This window comes from Electrophorus electricus, chromosome 18 (assembly GCF_041902795.1).
Source record: "Electrophorus electricus isolate QZ-2024a chromosome 18, ASM4190279v1, whole genome shotgun sequence".
Classification (NCBI taxonomy): domain Eukaryota; kingdom Metazoa; phylum Chordata; class Actinopteri; order Gymnotiformes; family Gymnotidae; genus Electrophorus; species Electrophorus electricus.
Genome location: NC_137514.1, coordinates 6,850,001 through 6,876,510, shown reverse-complemented (window position 1 = coordinate 6,876,510; position 26,510 = coordinate 6,850,001). Strand labels below are relative to the sequence as shown.

At 45.5% G+C, this 26,510-nt stretch overlaps 3 protein-coding genes across 3 annotated transcripts; 2 read left to right on the top strand and 1 right to left on the bottom strand.

Moving 5' to 3' along the window:
* The first annotated feature begins 962 nt into the window (after positions 1-962).
* ubac2 (UBA domain containing 2) lies at positions 963-16,432 on the top strand. The gene is made up of 9 exons (XM_035534763.2): positions 963-1,139; positions 1,780-1,907; positions 2,291-2,410; positions 3,435-3,541; positions 11,258-11,381; positions 12,275-12,322; positions 12,708-12,965; positions 14,393-14,527; positions 14,732-16,432. The coding sequence occupies exons 1-9, from the start codon at positions 1,109-1,111 to the stop codon at positions 14,837-14,839; spliced, it is 1,059 nt and encodes a 352-aa protein (XP_035390656.2). The 5' UTR covers positions 963-1,108; the 3' UTR covers positions 14,840-16,432.
* On the bottom strand, positions 6,025-8,852 carry gpr183b (G protein-coupled receptor 183b). The gene is made up of 2 exons (XM_027024829.3): positions 8,714-8,852; positions 6,025-7,505 (listed from the first exon to the last, which is right to left on the bottom strand). Exon 2 carries the CDS (start codon positions 7,478-7,480, stop codon positions 6,416-6,418), a length of 1,065 nt encoding a protein of 354 aa, XP_026880630.2. The 5' UTR covers positions 7,481-7,505; positions 8,714-8,852; the 3' UTR covers positions 6,025-6,415.
* A 196-nt stretch (positions 16,433-16,628) lies between the features above and the next one.
* LOC113586597 (transformer-2 protein homolog beta-like) lies at positions 16,629-26,002 on the top strand. The gene is made up of 8 exons (XM_027024825.3): positions 16,629-16,794; positions 18,457-18,590; positions 18,931-19,090; positions 22,598-22,786; positions 23,078-23,193; positions 23,440-23,553; positions 24,815-24,888; positions 25,258-26,002. Exons 1-8 carry the CDS (start codon positions 16,762-16,764, stop codon positions 25,266-25,268), a joined length of 831 nt encoding a protein of 276 aa, XP_026880626.2. The 5' UTR covers positions 16,629-16,761; the 3' UTR covers positions 25,269-26,002.
* Positions 26,003-26,510: the final 508 nt, after the last annotated feature.

Genomic DNA, 26,510 nt, shown 5'->3' with positions numbered 1-26,510 from the left:
CAGCGAAAGCTCTTGTTTGGAAGATTAAAATTAGACGACAGCCCTGATCGTTTTTTTTAATGAAAGCTCAAAGGCGCAGTGTGTGTGTGTGTGTGTTTAATCTTTTAAACCAAAGTTAGGAATTTATGGGCCTTATATGGAATCCTCTGTACCTGCATGGTGATGTTATTTAATAATAAATAAAACAGAACGGCTTACCATAGACCTATATATCTATTTCATGGGTTAGCCTGTTATTAAACTCTTAAGCGGCTGCAAGTTGTAGGCCGTACCATTTGAAATGTGCTGACTAACGACATTTTAAAACATAACAGCAAAACAATCTAGCAATTAAAACATTGCATACATGCTGCGCACACACTTGAATATTGGTGGTATGGATCATTAACAAATGAATACGCTGAATGGCATGAGCAACTGTCTGGCATTGACCTTTGGGTGTGCTGCCACCTGGTGGCTGAATGAAAGAATGCAGTCTGCGATCGTTTGCCCAGGCTGAAGGTCTGTTGAATGTAGGCCACGAGTGTTGCAACACTGCTTTAAATAGCCTACTCATATGCCGAATCCACAAATAATTATTGACTGGGGTTTAGAATATTAATCATTTTATATAACCAGAAAGAGTAGACGTGTGTTTTACATCGACTCTCAATATAGTAGCCTGTCACCGACAGTAATTATAGAGAGAAATGATGCACATTTTTAATAATAATCGTAGCGTGAATTGGATGACCATCACTAAACAAACAGGAACATCTAACTGAACATTTTTAACATAAATTTGTTCTTTGATTGTTTCTAAATAATCCACTCGCTTATCTCGATACTCCTGCCTATTCCTCCGCTCAAAAGAAAAAGCAGCGGAAAAGCGAATTTCGTCGCCGTGAAGTTTGTCCTTCGCTACCCGCCGTCCTCGCCAGCATTTCCCCCCCCTCCCCTCCAACCGCTTTTTTTTTTTTTTTTTTTTTTTTGGTCCCCCCCTCTTTAACTTTTATTAAGTTTGCGCCTGTAAAAGCCAGCGCTTTTGCGTGGCCCCTGTCGGCTTTTTTTCCCTTTGGTTTGGTTTTGTTTTGTTCCCGTGGCGCGTACTACGCGTGTAGCCAGCACGATGTTCACGACGACCGGGTCGAGAGGACTATGTACGTGAGAGAAACCGTCCGTACGGCGGCGCGTCTCCGCGTTAGGGAGGCCGGCGGCTCGGCGCGGTCATTCATTCCGCCTGAAACGCGGCTGTGAGCGCCGGGCCCGGTGGTACCGCGGTCCGCCTTTGCGCAGCAAGACATGGGCTGTTTCACACTGTTATTTCTCCTAAGTAGGCTAGCTGGCTAACTTGAATAGCTAGAATGGTCGGTGATCAAACCTTACTGTCATTTAAGAGGTTATTAACGTGCTGTTAAAAACCGCAGCATTTATTTTGGGGCGGGGGGGTCATTAAAACGACACTTTCTCGAGGTTGTAAACGCATTGAAAGAGTGGTTTTGTGTCCTCTTAGTGTCATTGCTATGTTTTTTCTGAGCTAGCTACAGTTGGTTTTGTTTTGGGTTTTTTTTATTTTGTGGCTTGTCGAGCGATGCTTGTGATCAAATGCGGTCTTTTCTGTCTCCTCGCAGAGCTCTAGCTAACCACACCGCGTCTCGTTTATTCAACCAGCAGGCATCATAGGCCTGGCGATTTAGTCTATACGTTATCTGTGAGGTTCTGCGTGTTTCTGCGTATTTACAGAGGAGTCCAGTCCAGTCCAAAGATTGCCCTCCAATGTCCTCCCCTCTTGTCACACAGATAAAGCTCCCCTGTCGAAATGCTTACTGCTGGTTACCAGTGCCCTCACCTTACTGCTCACCCTGGGGCTTCCTCACTACCAGAATCTGTTTGTCTACAGTCTCCAGGCTGTAAGACAACACAAACAGGTGAGAGATTGATTTTACAGCAAATGTAATAGTCATAGGCCTGATAAAAAAAAAAAAAAAATGTGCAGGATGCTTCTCTCTCTCTCTCTCTCTCTCTCTCTCTCTCTGTGTGGAAAGTGAATTATCTTAGATTCTCTTTAGCTTTTTTTTTGAGGAGATGTCTGAAAGATTCATACTCTCCCAATAGCCTCAAATCAGCTGTTTTGAGTGCCAGATGCCAAATAAAAAGAACATCTTAGATGTCCATTGTCCAGAGCGTGGCGCGCTCAGTCAGCCGACTGTAATCAAGAGCGCTCATGTCCACGCCTGCTTAGGTACGCGTGTCACCGTGACGTCACCTAAAGCGTGTCGGTGTGGCTCTTCGTTGCATGTCTCTGTCGCAGGTCTGGAGGCTCGTCTTTGGGAGGCTGATTTGTTTGGACGTGAAGGACGCGTTTTGCAGCGCGCTGCTCATCTACACCTTCCGCGTGTTCGAGAGGAGGTTCGGCAGTCGCAAGTTCGCCGTAAGTTGGTGCTCGCAGTCACTCCACCATCTATCCCGTGGCACCCCACAGCCGGCCGGCCTCTCTTCGTCCTTCCGTGCAGTTCCAGTTCATCACGTGATTAAGTGGAACGTGGGTGCGGCAGTGTGGGGACTGGCTCACGCGACGTTAGAGTCTAACCTGAGGACCTCTGAGTTGTGCATTACACAACCCAGGGGCTCATGGGAGTGCGCTGTGTGGGAAATATTGTCCCTCGAGCTATTAAACAGGTGGCGCGTGGGTAATGTTTTCTTACTACCAAACAACATGGTCAGTAATGGGCTACTGTGTAACTATAGCTATGAAACTAGTGTGCAACACTATTAAAATGTGATGCGACGACTGTTGTGTCCCGAGTATATGCTGTGTCCCGAGTATATGCTGTGTCCCGAGTATATGCTGTGTCCCGAGTATATGCTGTGTCCCGAGTATATGCTGTGTCCCGAGTATATGCTGTGTCCCGAGTATATGCTGTGTCCCGAGTATATGGTACAGACACGGTCATGACTCAGACCTGTGTTGATGCACAGGGTTATTAAACGCAGGCTGTTGGCGGGAAGGTGAGCTGGGATGGGACTCTCGTGCTTGCAGGAAGCTTAGCGAGGTCTTGTCCCGCTGGGCTGCTGCACAATGCAGTGTTTTCCCAACCCTGCACCAAGACTCCCAGTCTGCTTGGACTGATTTGGAAAATTCCACAAATGTTTTCTGACTTCAGTGTTAAGGTTCTCAGGAAGCTCATAAATGAAGTTAATAGAACTTGAATTATTTATTATAATTTTTTTTCTTCATTTAGATGCCTTTTTTCCTTGCTTGGTCTTTTTTTTATTTTTTTTTATCATTCTCTGAAGAAGTGTGTCGCAACCTGCAAGCAAATTTAACAGATGACTACCAGTATTATTTTCACTTTTCACTGCCGCCATACCATTTTTATTTATTTATTTTTGTCTGTGGAGGTACATTTTTCCTGTGACTGACTGTGCCCATGTGACCTGTCTTTTGATGGTAGTCCTTCCTGTTTGGAGTCTGGGTTCTCTCTGGACTGCTGGACTTCCTGTTGGCCGAGGTGCTTCACTTCCTCTTTGAGCTGCGGGTGGACGTGCTGCCGGGCGGACTGTGAGTGACCTTCCTCTTTCACTGTCCTCTTCTTCAGGTGCTGGGCATCTTTATGAACAAAGCCTGCTTTGTAGCTGCCTCATGTCGATGTGCAGTTGGAGACTATGGCACTATCTTCTTTAGCAGCTGTTTTCCAACCAAGAGCTCCTGCTGACCGAATCATTCTTGGTGGGGGACCACTCCCAGCCTAGTGGTGCCATTGGGGTGTGTGTGTGTGTGTGTGTGGGGAGGGAGTAACCAAAGCATTTACAGGGTCAATTGGAAGCCGTCTCTGCCCCTATGAGATTATTTCCAGTCATACAAGACCAGATTCTTATCTGCTTCTTTGGGGAAAGCTAATATTTCAGAAATGTATATGAAATAGTTGGTAAAAGGTAACAAAAAATAACAATGAATTTGTGGTCTTTGTGTCAAGAAAGACACCCAAAATATTATTTATCAGACTGTTGCTTCTACTATGCATGTGCAGATGGCGATAACAAGGAACACAACGGTTTGATGACAGGAACCTTCTTAACAGCTGTTTCTGTCGTAGCAGTACCCGTTAATGTAATCCCACCATGAGTTTTGGCTAGAGTACAAATGAACAAATAAAATACGGTTGTTTGATCATACAGGGCAGAGAACATACATTTTGCTTGATTAATTTCAAGCATGAGAACTTTCCTACACTGTCATTTTCAGTAGTTGTCTGATGCCCTTATCCAGCTCGAGGTATATAATCTCAGTATATAATCACAGAGTTGCTCCCTGGGAACTGAACCCACAACCTTTGTGTTTCCAGCACCTTGCTCTATTGGCTCTACCAGGTGAACCTCAGCAGTAGAGGAGTTCTGAAACACAATGGTTTGTTTGTTTTTAACATTATTGACTTTTCCAACCGAATTTTTACTGTTCAAGAGACAGATGACTGGTTATAAACAGTGGTTCATGATTCATGTTGGTTTTACTTGGTGTAGCCTCCTGTGTTTGTGTGGTGTGGGTTTTTTTGTTGTTTTTTTTTGTTTGGTTGGTTTTTTTTTGGCGGGGGGGGGGACCCTTACAAAAATTGTCCCACCATCAGTGGTAAACATGGTAGCCTGTAACAAGCTGTGCAAGGCATCAGTCTGTAATAGTACACCTGTAAAATGTATTATAAGGTTATACCTATTAAGGCACCTGGTGAGTAAATGTACAAGGTAGGCATCTCTCAAGTCACCTGATCAATATTCGGGAGTCACTGAAATGCTACAAGACTTGTACCAGCGGACTTGGCAACCTCACAACATCCTACTAGAAGGTATGTGTATGAACGGTTGTTGCGCATATCCGCCACCAGAGGGGGCACTTCACAACATTGCAATAAACAGTGCACTTAAAACTCCCACGTTATTCTTCTCACGAGTTCAACTAAGAACTGAATTTTTCACCTTTGGTAAAATGTGGTTAGGTACTCTCTCTACATTTTTATAAATAGCATTTCTGTGAATAGATTTTCACTCACCACTTTGGATTCTGGAGGTCAGACTCCCTGCAGAGGTGCTACTTTAATAAGTTACCCCTCTAAGTATGTGGCTATGTTGGTGTTTGGTTGGTGTGTTGGTTAGGCTGATGGGAGAAGCAGGTATTGGGTTTGTGTGCTGTGATATTTGTGTTGGTTTGTTAAGTTGGGTCAGGGTAGAGGCTACAAGTGTGGAAGTATTACATTGCAGTTCTGTGGTTGGCCCCTCTGACCCATTCAAACTTTTTTGCTTCTTTTGTTTGTTGCGAAAAAGCTAATATGAAGGGATCACCTTGCATGTTATTTTATCTTGCCAGCATGAGAATGTTGCAGTCATGCACTCACTTTTCACGGAAAAGGAAAGTTCTGTTTTCTTGTTCTGCAAACGTGTGTGTGTGTGTGTGTGTGTGTGTGTGGCGGTTTTGTATAACTGCTGGCCCCTCTATGGCGCTAAAATGGTGAAACGTGAGACGTGGGGAGTGCTTACAAGTCTGGAAGTGCCAGAGCGCACAGGTCAGAAGTCCTGTGACGGTGATCACCTTGAACCTATGCTAACCACTCACGCCTGGGCAGGTTGACCGTGACCCCGTGTAGAGGTTTCAGGGCTACGTGTTCCTTCTCATGAGCCTCTGGGGAGAGTAGGTTGTTAGTCAAACACTAAACACAGACTCATTCATCAAAGTCTGTCAGGGCAGACAACATGCTATTACACTCAAAAATATGTCTTTAGTTCTAAAATAATCATTTCTTGAGTAAAAACCCCCACCCCCGTGAAAGAGGACTTTCGGTATGGAAACCAAAAAGTCATTGCAACACCTACAGTTACGACACCATGTGGTCATGGCTCTTGTGCTGCACTGGTTATACTCTCTACTTTTACCCAACCACACTGTGCCAACTTTGTTTTTTGTTTTTTTTCTTCTTCTTCAAACGGTTGGACATGCTTTGTCTGGTGACCTCCAGCTGACCTCTACTTGTTGCTCATTCAAGGTCGACGTGCTGCCCACGTTTAAATTTTTTTATTGGCTTTTTACACACACCACCAGTCACCGGCACCTCCTACCAGGATGTGGGGATGTACGTACACAGGTGGAGGAGTTTTATCGTTATCGGTGTATTGACATCAGCAGTGCATCACCAAAGGGCATGATATGCAAATGAGTGCCTGTCACAGAAAGCACATGACTCGGTCCCAGACCTTGATCACGAATGTCCCTCACACAAATTCTGAGGATGAGGGCAAACACGGACCCGTACTACATGGCCCATGGGCAAGTCAGTCATTTGCTGAACATTTTGTCCCTAAAATTCCTTCCTCCACTTGCCTTCCTTGGATTCGCCTTCTTGGAGCGAGTCCCGCTGCTCTCTGATCCCGACGCGGACCGCCCCTGCGCTCAGCGGCCGTCCTCGACGGCGTCCAGCGGCATGGCGCCGCGGCAGTGGTGCGGAGGCCGGTCGTGCACGGTGGAGCTGTCGGGCGACGGCCGTCCCACGCTGGAAAAGGAGGCGCCCACCTCCGTCCTCAAGAGCTGCAGCAGCCTCCGCTTGTAGCCCTTGCAGGCGAAGAAGTAGACGAAGGGGTCCAGGCAGGCGTTGAGGTTCATGAGGCACACGGTGACGTGCAGCGAGACCTGGAACGCGCGGAGGTCCTCGCAGCCGGGCTCGTAGATCAGCTTCCTCACCATGTACTGCAGCAGATCCAGGTGGTAGGGGCTGAAGCAGACGACGAACACCAGCACCACGCCTGCTACCATCCGCTGTGCCCGCCGCGCACGCCCCGAGCGCTCCGTCAGCCGGTTGGCCCTGGCGGACCGCTGCAGCTTGCGGGACAGCGCGGAGTAGCAGGCCAGGATGGCGAGGAGCGGGAGGCCGTAGCCCACCAGCACGGCGCCGATCAGCATGTACGGCAGGCCCGGCACGGCGCCCTCGAAGTTGGGGTACTCCATGCAGGTGACGGTGCCGTCGGGCTCGGCCCGGGTGAGCGGCATGCACAGCAGCGGCACGGTCTGCACCAGCACCAGCAGCCAGACGAGCAGGCACACCGTGCCGACAGTCCGAGGCTTGCGCAGGCCCCCCCAGTGCGGACGCAGCACCACGGCCGCCAGGCGGTCCACCGCCAGGCAGGTCATGAAGTTGACGCCGGCGTAGCTGTTGAGGTAGAAGAGCAGCGCGGTGGCCTTGCACAGCCCCTCGCCCATTGGCCAGTGGAAGCCCAGAGCGTAGTACAGAGCCCGCAGCGGCAGGGCCAGGCAGAACAGCAGATCCGACGCCGCCAGGTTGGCCGAGTACACCGTGGTGGAGTTGAGCTTGGACGGGTGGAGGCGGATGGTGTGCAGCGCCAGGGCATTACCCAGCAGGCCGAGGGGGCAGATGACAGCGTAGGCTAGGGGCAGAAGTACGCGTGCTGTCCCCCGGTGATCGTACAGGTCCGTACAGTTGGTGCCGGTCAGGGCCGACATGTTGGCCGACCTGAGCAGCAACCGCCTGGAAAAAAGAGCTCTAATGAAAACCCGGTAGCTGTCGTTTCCCCTGATCGATAGGATCGATAGGTCGGATTAATTACTTAAAATATCATTCCAGAATAACATAAGCAATAATTTGGTGAATTTTTAGAAGGAGGTCATCTTTTAAATAAATATGTGGAACATGTGGCTTAAAAAAAATCCTAGATGTCTTCAGACCTCCGAAAAACCTGTGCTGGTGAGGAAATCGGCAGCCCACGTGGCGAATGCGTGTACAGAAAAGGCCTGACCAGGCACGTCTACAGGGATACTCGGTCGACGAGTCATGAACTGTTTGAGAAAGTCCTTTGTCTCGTGACACTTGTGTTCAGGGCAATCCATTTGTCACTGTTGTTTTACAAATTCAAAGCAGAACAGGCTTGAGACGTGTTTATACTTCCACTGCCTGCACGCTAGTTTTATTTACATGTTTGGTTTTTTGGAGGGGGGAGGATTTATTTATTTTTTACATTGCATATCCGTGTACGATCTGGTTGTGAAATGGCAAACGAGTTACTGCTACTCTCGTACCAACATCCCATTTTGCAAACATCTTCCTTTGCAGAGGGACGCGGGCCAGACTGACATGACTCGCGGAGGACTCGCAACCCCTGCTCGTACAACAGCGCTCGACGCAACGTCCATAAACGCTCACTTGGCACCGACGTTCTGGACGTTTAGTCTCTGATGCTGCGACTCGCGTTAACGTTGTTAGAACGTTGTATAACAGCAACGTGATAAACCTGCTGAGGGAACCAGCTGTAAGATAACCCCAGGCTTGACAATGGCACGTACGAACAGCGACTAGCAAATATTTCTTTCACTTTTTTTCCCAGACTGCCTTGGATTCCTTCCTGCCTGTTCTGCATTGTTCTCCTCCTCCATTCCTAATCTTAACTTCCCGTTTTACTTCAGTATCCCAAAGCACTTTTATTCTTCTGGGCATGTTACCCATACGAGGAATTAGTCCAGAGTTTGCACACGTGTGTGACACGCTGAACAGACCTCGGCTAATTATTAAGAGTAATGATGAAAGATAATTGTAATATTTAAATGCTGAGTTTTGCTACTTTCATCATTAATTAGATTTTTTTTTTTTTGTCAAATCACACCTAGAAACGTGTTCTTCTTAAATACTGTTTGTATGTGTATGTATAGTTGTACCTTTTGCAGTTTTAGTCATGTACTCACCAGACAGATGAGAAGAAATTGATTGCGTAGTAGGATCCTTTCAGGTCTCCCTCTCTCTCGCGCTCTTGCGCTCATGCACTCCCTCTTATCTTGCACCAACGGCCTTTTCAAAAGGCAGAAGTGTGAAACTGGTCCTGAGTGGTTAAAGACCTACATCACTTCCTTTCTCTCTCACTTGTTTTTTTGTTGGGTTTTGTTTTGCTCCCTCATCAGCTCTCCCTTCAGGCAGGGGAGTGGTGCCCATTGCTAGCGGAGGTGTGAATATCCGCTTTCAGACATATCGACGCTGATATTAAAGCATTAGGAACACTCTGGGTCAGTCTTTACTTGGGTTATAAGGGCAAGTTTGTGGATAGAGGTGGGACTGACTCTGGATCAGTTTTTAAGATGCTATATGAAGGACAGAAATGATGTTGATTATTTTCAGGTTAATATGTTCAGGTTTTGGTTAATATGCTGAGGTGCTTTTCTTTTGCCGCAGGTTTGTGTGGGACGAGATGTTCCTCTCTGCGGTTTTCTCTTGACGTATCAGAATTAGCATCTGCCCTGCTTTTTAAGCAAAACGCACGCTCACACTTCCTTGGCGTGTGATTTAGCGTTGGGTTCCTGCAGTAAAACCTTTAGCCAAATGAAACGAGGCCAAAGAAAAGACCCGCTGGCAGATCTGAACTTTTAGCCTGTGCCCATGCACGCATGGAGCCCTGCGCCAGTCTGCACGACGATGACATGAGCCAGCCGCATGCGTGTGTGTGTGTGTGTGTGTGTGTGTGAGAGTGAGTGAGAGAGAGCGATCACATCACATGTTGGCGAGAGTCCAGACACTGTAATGAAGGTCACAGACAACATAATACCTCTCTGGAAGTTCTTCATTTTGCTTCAATTTGCCTTGGAGAAAGACAGAGGGAGTGTTCAGACTCTGTTTTAATGGCACAGACTACACAATTCCTCTCTCCCAGTTCATTTTTTCATTCGTATTTCTCAATTTAAAATTGCATCATCTGACTGCCTGCCCAGTACTGAGGTCTCTCTCTCTCTCTCTCTCTCTCTCTCTCTCTCTCTCTCTCTCTCTCTCTCTCTCTCTCTGTCTCGGTCTCTCTCTCTAGGTTCTTTCCTCCGTTGTCTACCTCACACTGAAACCTTTAGACAATATTAGTCGTATGCCACCATTTTTGTGCTAATCCCAGCAACCAGGCGTTGGAGCAGAGCTGCTCTTCTGAGCCTACCCCACTACCAGCGTCTCCCAAGCCACAAGTTCTTCTTTCAGTGCCGTCAGAGAATTCCGACACGTGTGCAGGGGCAGGGGTGGGATGACGCGTGCGGTGATTCGAGATGTGGCAAATGTGCGAACTGGTATTGTTTCGCAGCTCTAAGGTGCGAGGTTATTAGCAAGCTGTCACACGTTCGCCGCACGAGATGGTTAGTCTCACCCCGGTGTGTTTGGACGAGGCGATCTCCTCGATCGCACATGCCAATCCTGAGGGGTGTGGCGGTGCTTCACAGCCTTTGAGTTTTGCAGCTCAGTTCGACGTTACCGTTCATCTGAGCTATAAATGGAGGAGGAGGTGAACATGCAAACAAGCTAATTAAAGAAAAAGGGAACATTTGCTTTGGCTGTAGTGTGATTTACAGCTTCATTTAACTTTGTGTGGGCCAAGAGAAGATGGAGGTGGGTGTTTTTAACGCACATATTTGTACAGGTGCACAAGATATCGGCAGCTGTCATATTTACCGATGGGGGCAATTTTGAATTTATCGTTATCGGTTCAACCTTTGACTTGCAGCTGATAATTACAACTGATAATGTTCATCCATCCATCAGACTAAGCTTTCTGTTTAATTTGGGACCTGTTTATAGATTACTGCAGTTCTAAGAAAAATGCAAATCAAATATTTTCAAGAATTATTTCACCTATTACAATCGGTTGATTTCATCATCAGATTCAGTGTTATTTTGCTGTATGCTCACTAGGCACAGGCAGCTATCTGATGGTACTAACTGAAGGGTTGCAGTGATGTTGTTGTGTTTGGTTTTTTTACCTCTGGGTTTTCCAGCCACCGATTTGATGTTGGTTTAAGATAAAAATGGCTCTTAAAACGAAGGGGAACAAAAATGGTTTCAAATGTTCTGAGCCACCTACATGTGGGTCGTTGCTCTTAGATTGGTGAGTAAAAAACAAAACAAAACAGAAACCTTCACAAATCACTCTTCATGGGGACTGATATGTGTCAGTGTCTTGGAGACCAAGGATCACTTTGATCTCGTCTTGACCACGTCGCCCTTAATGCAGCAGAGCAGATTAACCTCACTTGGCTGCACTGCGCTTAGGGGTGTCTTATGCCCACTGCACTCCATACATGTTATGGTTTGAACTTGCTTTGAGATGCATAAACATAAAATAATCAGTTATTAGTATCAGCCACAACAAGGGGTTTAATTTTTATCGTAATGTCCCAAGAAATTCAGTATCTACATTTAAGTCAGTCTGTGTGTCTCTCTCTCTCTCTCTCTCTCTCTCTCTCTCTCTCTCTCTCTCTCTCTCTCAGGCTGGGTCCAGTCTTTGCGCTCTTTGTGCCTTTCTTCTGTTCTGTGCCCCAGGTTCAGGTCACTCAACTGCTGGGTTGCATGTCCATCACCAACAAGTCCCTCGTCTACCTCGTGGGCGTGCAGGTGAGCCGCACCGCCGTCTGACAAGAACAGAACATCCCTAAAAAAAAAACTAAACCCCACTGTTGTGTTTTACATTTACATCGTGTCAAATTTAAGTGGGGCCAGCCAGTTTCTTGTGTATTGGTTATTGTGTACTTCGTGTGTAAAACCAGTAGCGGTCCCAGTGACGAATGCGTCACGTTGTGCGATATTGGCATGTGCAAAATTTGCTTGTGGCCATCCATAAATGGTAATAATTGGTGGAAGATCCGTTCGTCCGCTTTCGTCTCGTCATTCTGAGCCATATTAGTGCTGTTAAACTTTTTATTTTCCTTTTTAAATGCGAGTGGAATTGACCTTGACGAGTGTGATGTTAGAGCCCAACAGCCGGTCAGCTTTAGCCTGCCTTCCACCACGCCTTAACCCAGCTGTTGAGAACGGGTGCGCTGGGACCGGGTTCATCCGAAGCCGAGTAACACCGGCACACCCTTGTGTGACCCTTCATTCGGTGACTTTGACGTACCCACACCAAGGCGCTTCATCAAAACCCAACGGGGGGTGGGGTTCAAAAAGCACCCATGTCCCGTCTGAGTGTGCGAGGGGCGCAGCTGTGTGGGTGCACGGAGTTAGAGACGCACAAGGTACAGTGTGGTTTAGCTCTCTCGCACTGATTGCACCTCTCATTGGCCGGCTGGCGGAGTACATCCTGTGCCAGCGTGATTAGAGCTTGCGGTAGGACATTCTCAGTATCAGAACGGGGGCAGTGGTGTGCTGAGTGCTGATGAAGCCATATTGTGGTGCTCCTCTGATGATCACTTCTCTCTCTCTCTGTTCCTGTACTTGTAATGTTTTAAAAGCAAAAAAAAAAAGAAAAGTTATTAAGCAACTCTATTCGTTTTCTTTCCCTCTCTCAGTTGCTAACCTCTAGCACCTACATGTGGGTCGTTGCTCTTAGTGGATTGGTGAGTAAAAAACAAAACAAAACAGAAACCTTCACAAATCACTCTTCGTGGGGACTGATATATGTCAGTGTCTTGGAGACCAAGGATCACTTTGATCTTATCTTGACCACGTCGCCCTTAACGCAGCAGAGCAGATTAAATGCACTTTACCTCACTTAGCTGCACTGCGCTTAGGGGAGTTTGCACACAGCTGTTTTGAACCAACTTCAGTCATAATGAACCTTCACTGACTTTCCACACTGGACCAGTTGCACTTCGATGTGCATTCCATTTATTTTATTAGGTCTGCTGCTGCTACTTCAAACTAGCTTTTTAGGGAAAGGTCACTCAGTCTCACTCTCTCTCGTTTTGTTCTCCGGTCGACTCGGCGGGCGCCCTGTCGCAGGCGTCGGGCACGCTGTACTACAGCGAGGTGCTGGGTGTGCATCGGCTGCTACAGGTGCCACAGTGGGCGGCGCGGTGCGGCGCCCGGCTCCTGGGGCCGGCGCTGGAGGGCACGGAGCCTCGGGCGGAGTCGCCCCTGGGCATGGGCGCCACGCTGGACATCCAGCGGCAACAGCGTATGGACATGCTGGACCAGCAGCTGCTGCTCTCCCAGATGGAGCAGTTCAGGAGGAGTGCGGCACAGACGCCTCAGCCCTGGGTGAGGCTCTGCGCTCTGTCTCGCGCACCGTCACAAGTAGCGGGGTCACGTTGTCACGATCGTGTTGGCGCGAGGGTAAATGGTCCCGCCGTCCAAACATCAGGCCTCAGAAGATTTGCTTCCAAAAACCCTGGGAAACGTGAGAGCTGGTACAAGACAGTTTACAGTTACGGTTTTTGGGTTTTACAGGTGATTTTAGGCCAAGGAAAAAAAAAATCTTTAGCACTTTAGGCAGTTTTGACTGTGGCATGATCTCTAGTATTTTTTGTTGTTGTTAACAGTAGTAGTAATTGCTTCTGTTTCACACTTTTTTTTTAACATGTACATTTTTACACCGGTGCAAACTGTTTGTTTCCTGCCTGCATGCACATGCGCGCGCACACACAGTTGCTTAACAGATAAATATGCAAATGAATTCAATGACGTTTCATAAGTCTGATCAGATTGCCTTTGCCAGTGCATCCTGTGACGTGTTGGGTATAATGATCATCTGTGAAAAACCCTTCTAATACAGAAAGCTGTGTAACGGGGTCCCACAGGGCAGCAGTGTGCCAGGAAACTGCACAGCTGATCATCAGGCCCTTACGAGGCTGAGTGGAGTGTCTGGACAGGGCCGTCGTTCGGCTGCGCAGCGCCACGGTACCTGGGCGGGGCCGTCGCTCGGCTGCATAGCGCCTTTGCACTGTTGTCCAAATTAGTGTTGGCTTTCTAAAAGCATAATCTTTTTATGCTCACACATTTTATGTTGCTTGTAGTGTAGATACTGGATATTTCACAGGTGTTACTGAATAAGATGTTTTAAAATAACCAGAAATAAGCCAAGCGTTTGAGAGGTTAAATAGATTTAACGAGAAGCCTGTAGTTTGAATAGGAACTGCGCATATTTGTTTGTTAGGAGGGTGTAGTAGTGTCTTTTTCTGAGAAGAGTTGCATTGTTTTATGAACAAATGTTCATAGTGATGCTGTTCCCGCCACGTTGCAGTGAGTATTGTGTTACTGTTCCTTTGAGGTCATTTGCCTTAACCTCATACAGTAGAGGTGCTGACCAAAGGTTCAGATTTTCCCTGGAATAATTACACTTGGTCGTCCCCCCACTGATGGGGTGAAGAGGAGTCCTGTGATGAGGGTTTGGTTTTGTATTTTCTCACTCTGATATTCTTGGCAAAAACAGGCTCGAGACCTGCTTGGTGTTGTCTTCATGGGTTTCTTGTTCCATTTGTAAGACATGATGACATGGCATGGCCTCCAGGCTCCGCCTCTGTAGATGCTTGGCCTTTCTTTTAAAAGGGGAAGGAAAAGCGCAAAGGTTATTGCTGAGACGAACCTTAGCGAAACTGTGGATCAGTGCAGTTGTAAGGTTTGGGGGGGGGGGGGGTTGTCCTCATTTTCTGACTGTTCATTTGCTGTGTTTCGTTTTGCCTCTGCAGGCTGGCGGACTCCTGGGTTGGTCCAGGTTCCTCCCTGGTCTACGAAACAGGGGTCAGAACCTCCCTCACGTGCAGCCACACCCACAACAGTCCCTGCAGCCACACCCACTAGACACGCCAGTGGCCGAGGAACAGGTGAGGATCCACTTAGTTACGCTCTAATGATGAGTAATTACTAATTAATGACTTTTTCATGCGGGTATTAAAATGCTATCCGAGGTTACCGGGTGTAATTTATATAAAGCAATAAATAAATATTGTCAATAAAGGTCATCATGGTTCTGTTGTGTCTCTTCAATGTGACTAATGGCGGTGGGTTAACTTCCCTTTGTGGCCCAGGTGGCCAGGCTGATGGAGATGGGCTTCTCCAGAGTGGACGCCCAGGAAGCTCTAAGGGCGTCCAACAACGACATCAACATGGCCACTAACTTCCTGCTACAGCACTAAGACGGAGCGGGAGGAAGTGTTGGGTGTTGGGTGAGGAAAGGTGGGGCTCCATGGCCTCTGGGGCCATGTGGGGAGGTGGGGAGCAGCTTAGTGTGGACCACTGCCAAACCCTCAGGAGATTGTGGTGTCACTTCCTCTTGGCTTGCTCTCTGATTGGACGGCGAGGAGCTGCTACTGCTGTCGTCCTGCCGTGCTTCCGTGTCAGTGAGACAGTCTGTGGCCAAGGCACGCATCTTTATCTCAGGGCTTGCGTTCTCGGGCCTGGTCATCTCGCTGCGTGCTCCCGTGCAAACGCAACACGACTCGGGGCTTATAAGGGGAGGTGCAGACACAAACAAGCTAGTCCATCAGACCTGCCGTGCCGCATGCGTGGGTCCATCTGAAGAGATGTTCTCCACCAATGGGCCTTTTTAGTGAAGTATTCCGCTTCATCTGGGTCTGTGAAAATACAAGAACGCATGTAGCATAAGGTGTAACTATAAGATTGAAGCCTTGAATTTTCATTAACAATCAAGTATTAAAGGTACACTAACCTTATTGTGGTTGGGATCCAAGTTGTGCGTTTGTGATGAGAAATAACCTCAAGTTCTGGCCGACGGCTGTTATAAAGAAAGGCCTACTGCCTGGTTCCTTAACAACATGCTACTTTGTCTACCACATCAAACTCTTCTAACTGTGTGAAATTACTGTGTTCTGGTTCAAAGGGTACCATGAATTTGAAATGTTAGAGAAAAATAGTGTCCAATCACCTGTAGGGACAGTGTATATCTGAGCAATGTGTACATTCATCAATTACCTGTACAGTGTAAATTTTGTGTGTGTAATAGGCAGAGAGTGAGTGAGCCAGTTTGTGTTTTGACTTGTAAAGGTAAATTGAGGAAAAAATTATTACATCACAAAATGATTGTTATAGATTTCTAACAGTTTTGATTTAGATGATTAGATTTAGATTCTACTTTGCTACTATCGGTGAATGCTGCCACTAAAAACATTTTAAATTGTTTTGATTATTTCCATTTCTTATTCTAATAACAGTATGGTGGTGGTGTGGTATTGTTTGTCGCTGTTGTTTTTGTTGATGTTTGATTAAAGAAGAAAAGATTTAATTATTTTTGCAGTAACGTGAGACGTTTGTCCGAATTTGGCTCTGGTGTCTAGCCAAACCCTATAAATCTGAACAGTGTGGTATAGCCACTGTCCATATTCTCTGTGAAATTTAGAAATTGCTGATTGTCATTAGACATTGCCAGATGACCCTAATTAATATTCTAATAACACTGGGCATCAAAATTTGAACTTTATTTTTTATCACAAATTAAAATAGATTGGACTTTGTAACACATTTTCTATTAAATTTGGATGTTTTTATCATGCATGGTTTTTACATCAAGTATATATTACTTTATAAATAAGTTTATTACTGTACAAACTTTTTTCTGAAATGTACAATGCATGATTTTTCATATTTGGCCTTGGGCACATCCTTGTTTAGTGCCCAGCAGTAGTCTGCCATCATAGAGGGGATCCACTTTTCTTGCTAATGCAACTGTAAATAACTATTATAACCTGTAATTAAAACCTACCTCCCATTTATTATGGCTGTAGACTCTCTTGCTGACATTTCTATTTTGAAACCTTGATTATCCAACAGCAAAAATGTTCATCTGTTAATTAAATACTACCACCTTCTGGCTTGGTTGTGAGTCTTGTGAAATAAAACAAGCCGCCACGCCGCTAGGTGGCGGCATTCCGCCAGTACTAAGTCGTAATTTCTAGGCGCCATTGTGATGTCCCCCCCCCGCCCCCCATATCTGCTCTACGCAAAGAAAAACCGTCGACGTGCCGTGTCGTCTTCAGAAATACACAAGAAGTCTGTTTTTTTCTGTCTCGTCTAGCTCCAAATTCACAGCTACTAGGACACCATGAGCGATAACGAGAAGGAGTTTGTGGAGCGGGTATGTACGAACACGGTTTTAACGAGCTTTTGTACTGTGTAACATGTCCGTCTCCACGCCCTGTCCGTAGTAACGGTACAAACTCGACCCGCTGCATTTCATTCATTTTCAGCGACGTTTACTTCAATCCCTCATTTATTCGCTGATAATGTTCAGTAACCTAACGTTTATTTTTAGCTTTCAATATTCAGTTCCGAGTGCGAGTCATTTGGCTAGCTAGTTAGCCTAGCTGGCTAACAGTGCGAGCATGTATTCCTTTCATAGTTACCCTTTTGATCCTAACAAAACTTTCTTATTTCAGGTGTAAGTGCGACCTTTTAAAAGTATTCATATGCACTCCACTCGACGTAGCTCAACATTATCCTTTAGGTAGCTAAGATAGCTAACTAGCTAACCCCATCCGTTTCGTGAGTAAGACATGAGCAGGGTTAAGGCCTGTGTGTCCAGCCTGGATAAACACTTCAGGCACCAGCTAGTCAACCAGCTAGTTAAATGTCTGGTCTAATTCGCATTGTAGGTAGCTAGTTAGCTACCAAACATGTTTTTCATTCATGTATTTGTTTTACCAAGGTTGGGTAGAAAATGTGCCTTGGTTGGATTTGCTCGGTTGGATATCCTATGTAGATATCGTTTATCCAAGCGTAACTAAAGGCACTTGCATAACGAATTGTTTAGGTCAGCTCCGTACTAGCTATGCAGTCAAAGGTGGATTTGGTGGGTTCACAAAGTAAAAGCCCTTTCCATATTTTGCTCTAGTCGGATTTGTAAACTGACTCGTACTAACACATTAAATAAATTCCTAAAATGAGCCACGTGGTTTCAAAATCACGGCATGCCTTTTACTTCTCGACCCGTCAAATGAACACCTCTGTAACTAGTGTTGTAAAAGTTGTTTGATCTCAGTCACGTCGCTCTTGGACTTTTTTCCGTAACTAATGTAACATTATTTTATCAAAATGAATTCAAAGCCCTTACTCTTTTCTGTTTTTCCTTTTGTAAGGTTAAGGTGGGAAGAATGAAAATGTGGACGAAGTCAAATCAAGTTTTTTTTTTTCTTTCTTTTTTTATTGAGGCTGAATTTTGAGTGCATGCTAATATTCTATGGCGAGAAGTTCTAAGAAGTTCCCCTCATGTAGAGTGTTATGGCATTGGGAGCAGTGAATGGGCAAGATGAAGGCAGAAATAAGAAACAGAAGAAAGAAGAAAAGAATGTTGGTTGAAGTTATGAAGTTAAACTCAGAAGTGTTCGTGTGGATAAGATGAAAACAGGGCTAAGTAATTTGCATTAGTCTGCTTTGTCTGAATATATATATATATAATTTTTCTTACATAAAACGTCTGCATGCTACTCATATTCTGGTAATGCCAGTGCAGAGCAAATACATATTAATGGAAGTGAAGAATTTAAGGTGTTCTCTACATACTTCATCGTCTGTTGTAATAATGCAACTTTGGCTCTGCCTTTTCACTACAGTGTCAAAGTTTTATATAACAGCATCCTTAGCCAGCTAGAGTCCAGGAGTCATGTTTGTCCACTGTACTTGTCACCTTTAGCCAATAAGAAGCCTGCATACATTACAGTCAGTTTTGTTTGTCAGCACACCTAACCAATCGGGAGACCTGGCCTTTCCACATTTGCTCACCCGTCTCTGATCTGTGCAGGGGTCACGGTCCAGGAGTGTTAGTCCAAGGGGCTCGGTGAAATCGAACAGCCCCTCCCCAGAGCAGTCTCCAGCACCGTCGAAAGATGGTTCCCACCGCTCCCAGTCCAAATCCCAGTCCAGGTCCAAATCCAGGTAAGTATCTGTTCTGCAGCCAAGAGTAATATATTATTATGATAAATATATAAATTGCTCTGGATAACGTCATCTGCAGAATGCTCTAAATGTATACATGGTGACTTTCTGCAGTTGTCTGACTTCACCCCAGTGGTTTGTTATTGGTTTTTTTTAGACCTGAGGAAAGTTACATTAGCAAGCAGCGAGTTCCTGTGTGGCAAAAGCCATTGATGTAGCTACAGCTAAGAATACCCAAGTGTTCCTCATTCCCGTGTTTTTGATCTTGTTCGTTTTCTGTGCTGTGCATTACGATTGCCATGGTGGCGTCATCACGGTTGCGCTTGCTCTCTGCCCACAGGTCTCGCTCCCACCGCAGCTCGCGGCGCCACTACTCGCGCTCACGCTCGCGTTCTCGCCGGCGCCACTCGCGCAGCCGCTCGTACAGCCGCGAGTACCGGCGGCGCCGCAGTCCCAGCCACTCGCCCATGTCCAACCGCAGACGCCACGTCGGCAACCGGGTACGGGCGTCTCCCTCTACACGCAACGAGCGCACAGTCACACCATCTCGCATCACGCACACGGGTTTGCGGGGAGGCGACGCCATATATAGTACACGCAAGCTCCCGGAGCCACTAACTCCGTTTATGTTACAGTGTCTGTCATCCTCCACACTCGGGACACACGAATCTTGGCGCAGATTTTGCAACCTGCTGTGCTCCCACTTGCGCTTGGTTCACAGCAGCTTATACGTTACAATGTTCTTCCAGCTTTTACAGGCACACAGCCATTTACATTTCAGTATTCGCCAGGTCCCAGTCAGTGCAGTATTCACCACCTCAAAATCAGAGCAGCTTTTGTGTTGCGCTCCCGGTTCCACCTCTAATCGGCTCTGTATCTTCCTAGTCTTTATAGCTGCACACGCTTCACGTCCGTTAAAAGTAAAAACCAATCTAATTGTTCAGCATTTAACACCCAATTGTCTCGTCACTGGTGATCAACAAAGTCTTTGAACACTGAGCAAAATTTAAAAGACTAACTACCTAAATACTTTTGTATTTAATACACATACAAGTAATATCACTGACAGTCATGGCTAACTGTATGAAAGGGAATGGACTAGACTGGAGTTAAGCACATGCAGGTATGCAGTAATGTGGTATATCACCAAATTAGAGGTGGTAACGTTCTTGTGCACACTTCAACGTACCGTCACTGCTTTTAAAAAGCTGTTTACTTTGCCAGACCCGCAAAGTAGCCCTGCTTTAACAACCCCTTTCACGTACTGCTGTGTGGCACTCTGATCACACCATACCGTTCTCTCACTGCTGTGAGAGAGATATAAACAGACACGGAGACGCATCGGAGCATGGCGGAAGCTGGCCTGAGCCCAGAGCTCTTCCCTCCATTGAGAAAGTATAAATCAGACATACGGAAACATTTTGGCTACTGATAAAATGAAGGACAGGTGAGCGCAGACAGCGGGCCAATGTACAAGATGTGTGGGAAGCAGCAAAGTTTGCCAGCACAAGCAATGCGATGGTAAAACTCCATGATAATCACTCGAAGCAGTTTATCACACTTAAGGTAAGCTTCCAGTCCCATTTGAACAGCATAACGATGATTTAACAGTTGATTTAACAGTTAAATGTTTCCATCAGTATAGTTTTGTTTAACACAAGTGTTCAGGATAGCTGGAAGTAGAGGTCTGCAACCTAAAGCCCAAAGCCAATGGGGCTGACGGGTATCGGGTTCGGCTCGGGTTTGTGTTCTAATGTTGTGTAGCTAGTAGATGCGCGGTTATTCCAATGAATGTTCCAGCCTGCGTGTGTTTTCTGTCTTGCACACACATCTCTGTACTTGGTGTAATGTTATAGTCTATAGGCAGCTAGATGTGTTAAAAAGTCTCCCTGCGTTTCAGCAAGAAGAGTAGTGTAGCCTAGCGTCATGCCATGTTGATCTCCGTTCAGCTCACACTGGTGAAATCATGTGAAAGCTTAGGAACAGAGGTGGATGTAGATGAAGGGGTCATGGCAGATCTTTGCACTGCGCTTGCTAAGTTCACCTGAAGCATGAGTGGCAGCTAACGGTTGTTCAGAGGAGGAACTGTGCTGATATCATCAGCTGAGGATTCTGTTATCGTCCTCCAAAACCTGAGCTTAGTTCTTGAAGATTCAGAGCTTTTAATAATAACCAGTAAGAGACAATTTTTATTAACATATGCTACACTGATGGGCCACTGTGCATTGGTCTGTTTATTATAAGTTATTTGCAACCTAATTGTAAAAAAATCTCACAAATTTCAAATCACATTTTGAGATGACTTTAACCGTAGTTCTGGAAAACAAGTGACTAATACTTCAAAGAAGGCTAACTAGCCTGCGTCATCCAAAGTTCCCACAGAGTTAGTTGTGTGTGTGTGTGTGTGTGTTCTGACTGTAGACTTGTTCTGGGTTTAAAATGACTATAACAGAAAAGGCGAGGGCTTCTATCCTCATAACCAGAGGCAGCTTCATGTGCAGAACCCAGTTCTGCTCGGTGTCATCTCAGCACAACACTGGGAAAGTGACTTTGCATTACGCCAGGAAGACGTGTGCAGTAGGCAGGCTTTAGCGGGCTGCTCGTCTCGGGAGATTGATGCTGTGTGAATGATGGGCTTTTTGCACACTTTCTTGCCCATTTTCTAGAGTTTAGGTAGTACAGTGTCGCGGTACAGAATGAAAATGCTGCGTCGTATTTTTAGGGCCTGCGGAGGTGGTCCTGCCTTCTTTTGCGCATGTGCTTCGTTGTGACACGTTGGCAACAGCCGCGGCACAAACGTGGGACAGAGGGGTAAAAGGGTATGAATGAAGGGGAGGAGTCGGAACAGGCAGAATGGAGCCTGATGCTGATCAATCGTAACGCGCCGACATTTTCCTGTTTGCTGGAGACGCTCGTACTACAGCCGACCAGCTCCTCCGCCTGTCTCGACGTTTCTTCCTAAATGTACATGTTGCTTTTGTCCAGGCATGGCTGAGCTGCTGACGTCACGTTACCTAGCCTCTTTTGTTTAGTGGTCTAATATGTTTGTGGTTGAGTGGAGTGCTGAGGAGGGGGGGGGGTTTGCAGCCATCTCATGTCTGTTCACCTTATGGACAGTGATGTCCAATTTAAAACGTTGCTAGCATGTACAGTGAAAGAAATGTTTTTGGGTTTTTTTTGGACTGTAAATCTGTTTATTTGGGTGTGGTAGCTGTTGTTGGAAAATATGTTCAAAATGTCTGTGCGTGGTAATTGTAAATAAAACTCATACGTCAAAATATGACTGCACTAAAGAGATTTTGTCGCATGCCCTTTAATGCATTCACGTGTATTTATAAAGGCCTTGAACTTTGCTTAAGTGCTTTGGGTTTTAGTCTGTGCTGACTGCATCTTGCTCATTGATTGATTCAGTCAATTCTAGACAGGTTGTGATGGTGAGCTCTTGGTGATGGGATTTTTGTGTGTGCTGCATTTCTGCGCTGTGCTCCTTACAAACGTCAGGGACATTCTTGTGATCAAAGGTCATCTTCCAGACTAAAGCAGATATCAAAGCCATAAGCTGTGTTGAAGCTAACCGTAAATGTCAGAGAGCTTTTATAATACTCTGCGGTATTGTTTCCTTTCACTGAATGTCGACGGATGAAAAAATTTGTTGTGCCCCAGTCTGGTAAAGGCACTCGAAGCTTTCTTTCCTTGCTTCTTGCTCTGGTTGTTGCCTGGATGCAGCTTTTTTGATGTTCTGCATAACACCATGGGTGAGATATCTGAATACTGCAGATATTGGATCGTGTTTTATCTTGCATTTTTGAATGAAGATTATGTGGAAAGGAGAACTGATCCTAGATCAGGGCTAATGATTTACGGAGTCCCCTGCCTTTTGTTTAGAGAGGGTTTTTTTCCCCCCTTAAATTGGTACTTGTTTGCATTAGCCACATCAGCATATATGGTCCGGGTAATGAAATTGCGGTGTGCCTGTAGTTGATGTCGCTCTTTTGTTCGTTGTGTAGGCAAACCCAGACCCCAACTGCTGCCTGGGTGTGTTTGGCCTGAGCCTCTACACCACAGAGAGAGACCTGAGGGAGGTGTTCTCCAAGTACGGCCCCCTGGCCAGTGTCACCATCGTCTACGACCAGCAGTCGCGGCGCTCGCGGGGCTTCGCCTTCGTCTACTTTGAGAACAAGGAGGACTCCAAGGAGGTGAGCGTGCATTGGTTCCTGTTGGGGCTGAATGACTATTATCATGATGTTTTTGACTATCGTGCAGCCCTACTGCTGTTTGTCTGTGGTGAAACGTGCATCTCCTAGGCCACAAATGGACAGCAGCGCTGTGTGGTGTGCTGGTTATTGGCTCGTGCCAGCTCTGAGGACATTCCTCGCCCTTCTAATTCACATGTTTATGGGCCCATTTTAATAGGTTCCTGGTTCCCATGTGTGGCTAGGAATACTCGCATTGAAACTTGGTCTGTTTTCTCTTTTTGTTGTTTTTAGGCTAAAGAAAGAGCTAATGGCATGGAGCTGGATGGGCGGCGTATCAGGGTGGACTTTTCCATTACCCAGAGACCACACACCCCCACACCCGGAATCTACATGGGTCGGCCCACCTAGTGAGTATTCTTTAGCTGTGACTGCTTCACACTGATCTAGGACGGTAGTTTAAAAATGGTAAGAGAAAACGTAAAGCGAAAAAGCAAATGTAAGCAGCGCTGTGCGGGTAGGAATGTTGTGGTGTGAACTACCTTAAACCAGTGAATATTTAGTTTCTCTGCAAACGCACCCAATGAACTTAGTAGCGGAATTGTTTTTTCTTGTTGTTGGTCTTGCTCATGTGCCTTCTCACTTTGCCTCTTCAGTAGTGGAGGGGGAAGACCCAGTATCTCGGCCAGCCGCTCCAGAGACTACTATGACCGTGGCTACGATCGGGGATACGACCGCTACGATGACCGAGAATACTACAGATCTTACAGGTCAGCAAATGAACCATTTTTGATGGACTTTGTTTACTTTTGCCTGAACATGCTCCACTGTGCTATTGCATGTACTGTACAGCATGTGTGCATCAGGCAAGATAACAAGTGCAGCAGAATACAGGAGTCTGTGTATGGTGTGTTCTTGCAGCTGCTGGTAATTGCTCGTTAAGTAATGTTCCTATTGCGTGCGGCGAGCAGCGGAAGATGAGCAGTGTGTGTAGAGGAGGCTGTTGTAGCCACTGTGTAGTGTCTATAAGGGTACTAAGCAGCATTGCTGAGACCATGGCACCATGATAACTGTTCATAGGTTTACACGCTCCTGGCACTTTTAATAAAACATTTTTAAAAAACATTTTTTTGTTGTAAAAGGCACGACAGCATTACAGTATCTAATGAAAACAGTATTTACTATTGATCTTGTGTATAAAAAGACACCTAAGCAGGCGACTTGCATCTACACAACCTTTTATGAAGGGTCTGTTCTTGGGCACCAAGTCAATTTTAAATCGCTGTGAAGGTCAATATACTAATCTACTTTGTCCTTACAAATTTACAAATGTGCCATTTTTCTAGGGAGAGTCTGTGTTTTTAAAAAGCCATTGACAAAGTTTGGTGTGGATGAAAACCTTGACCAAAAAGTTTCTTTATAAAAGATTGGGAAAGCAAAAGAAATGCCACAAGATCTGTGAAGTCATTTTACACCATTAAAAAAAAACCCACCCTTGCATCTGAAAAATCCAATTAGCAGTATTCAGACTGAACACTTGTATAAGCTTCAGAAAAAAATGCGCAGGCCCCTGCCGGGGACAGTGGCATTTCAGAATGTACAATAAGGGGGTACTTTTAATCAAAAATGTCCAGTTGTACAAGCACAGCACAAAACGAACCTGCCTGTAGTATGCCGAGCAGCATCTCGAGCTACCTAAAGACATCTGGTATGACGGCACAAGAATGCAGGTGTCCGTCACACACAGCATGGCTGTTTGGAGAAGACTGTCTATGTCTGTGGGGAGCGCCACACTTAGGCTGCTGTAGGGCAGGTGGGGCTCTGCTTTCCTAGCTGGGGTGGGGGCACCCCAGCGACACCAGGAAATTGGGCAGGGTTGAAAGCAGAATGGACCACTGCATGCAGAGGCTGTGACTGGGTTGCAGTGATACTTGGGGGAGACTTTTGAACAAGTGTTTTGTAAACTGAGGATTAGTGCTTCTGAACTTTTAAATAATGACCTGTGTGTGGTTGTCTCTCTCTCATATGTAGGCGTAGGTCACCCTCACCCTACTACAGTCGTGGAGGATACCGCTCCCGGTCACGGTCACGGTCCTATTCCCCACGTGAGTAGTGTACTTAGTAGCAAAAGCCCTAACACGTTCCCTGAAGAAATGTCCACGATATGACGTGATTTCATTCCCTTTTTTTCCTTACATAAATTTAAGTTGAATGGGGTTTGTTAAAGATGAACGTGTTGCTTATTTTAAATTGTGCAATCTGCACTAAAAGGCACACATTCAAGAGCACACACTACATGGTAAATAGTCCTGAGAATGCTACATAGACATAATTGAGAAGCTTTTGCTATCTTAAAAATTTGGGATGCCATTTACAAATCCCTGTAATGAGATAATGGTGCAATAACCATAATGCATCCATTCACTCCTGATTTGTTTTCCAATGAAGTAATAATTTCTGCTTCACTCCAACAGGGCGTTATTGAAGAAAACGTTTCTGTGTTGATTGAGCTGGAGGCATTCCGGCCTCAGAAACATGGAATAATGGGGAAGAGATTTTTGTTTGTTTGTTTGTTTGTTTTGGGTTTTTGTTTTTCGTTCCTTGTGCTTTGAGTTCTTGTATTTTTTTTAAGAGCCTTGCATTTTGCTTAGTTTAACATTAAGATGATCTGTGTATCTTTTTAATTTCATTACTGTTAAGTCATTTATGTTCCAATCTGTTCGGCTCCAAGCCCAGTTGGATGATGGTGTATTTAGCTTGAGCGAATGTGTTGTGTTCTAATACCAGGCGGTTTCCCAATTGTTGTCCCTTGGGGGGGGTGTTGAGCTTGACTTTCTCTATTTCGGCCAGTAAGCTGACTTAAGTCATACGGGAAGGATGTTAAGTGTCGGTGTCCCTTATTTCTCCCTCTGCTTACGTTGGTCAATTTTTAGCTCATGGACACTTTTTTTTCTTTCTGTAATGGTCTTCCTGGAGGGGCCCTGCACTTCACAGGTTCTTTTTCCCTGGTCTGACTCACGTGATTTGACTCACAAAGGGCTTTGCTGTTAGTTGTTGTATCATGAGTGTTGGAATAGTGGAGAGATGCTAACCTGTGCACTGTGCTGGCATGCCAGGAAGACAGCTGGGAAACGGAGCAATGCCAGCATATAGATGAAATTACACATCCGATGTAAATGACTGTTGTCTATACCCAGGGAATAAACAATATATTTTACATCCTTTTAGTGGTGTGCTATTTTGTTTTGGGTTGGCCAGTATTCAATGGCCAGTCTGTTGACTGTACACAGAGCATTGTGTTGTGGTAACAGGTAACCTCAATGTTTTTTTTTAATTGATGATGCAAATTGGTGAATGTAATAAGAAAATTGTTCTTTGAGGGCCTAGAAGATTTATTTTATTGAGCTACCAAAAATTGTTGTACTGAGCTCGTAGACACATTTTAGACTTGAGTGCATGGCTGGACATCATTTAAGGATGAATACAAAATAATTAATTGCAAATTATGAATGGATGATAGGATTAATAACATGACCATGAATTTTAGAATTTAAAATTCTTAAATATTCTATTCATTTGTATATGAATTCTGACGTAGAGAAATTGAATATAGAAATCCACACTGGGCAGCAAACTTTAACAGCTTTGTTTCACAAACTAAAATTGATTGCACCTTTAAGTACTTTTTATGCTAAATTAATGTTTTTAGAGTTTTCCTATCCTGCAT

Coding starts and splice junctions, on each gene's coding strand:
- ubac2 (XM_035534763.2), top strand. CDS start 1,109: ATGTTCACGACGACCGGGTCGAGAGGACTAT. Junction 2,411..3,434: donor TCGGCAGTCGCAAGTTCGCC/GTAAGTTGGTGC, acceptor TTTTGATGGTAG/TCCTTCCTGTTTGGAGTCTG. Junction 12,323..12,707: donor TCGTTGCTCTTAGTGGATTG/GTGAGTAAAAAA, acceptor GCCCTGTCGCAG/GCGTCGGGCACGCTGTACTA.
- gpr183b (XM_027024829.3), bottom strand. CDS start 7,480: ATGTCGGCCCTGACCGGCACCAACTGTACGGACCTGTACGATCACCGG.
- LOC113586597 (XM_027024825.3), top strand. CDS start 16,762: ATGAGCGATAACGAGAAGGAGTTTGTGGAGCGG. Junction 16,795..18,456: donor AGAAGGAGTTTGTGGAGCGG/GTATGTACGAAC, acceptor TGATCTGTGCAG/GGGTCACGGTCCAGGAGTGT. Junction 23,194..23,439: donor TACATGGGTCGGCCCACCTA/GTGAGTATTCTT, acceptor TTGCCTCTTCAG/TAGTGGAGGGGGAAGACCCA.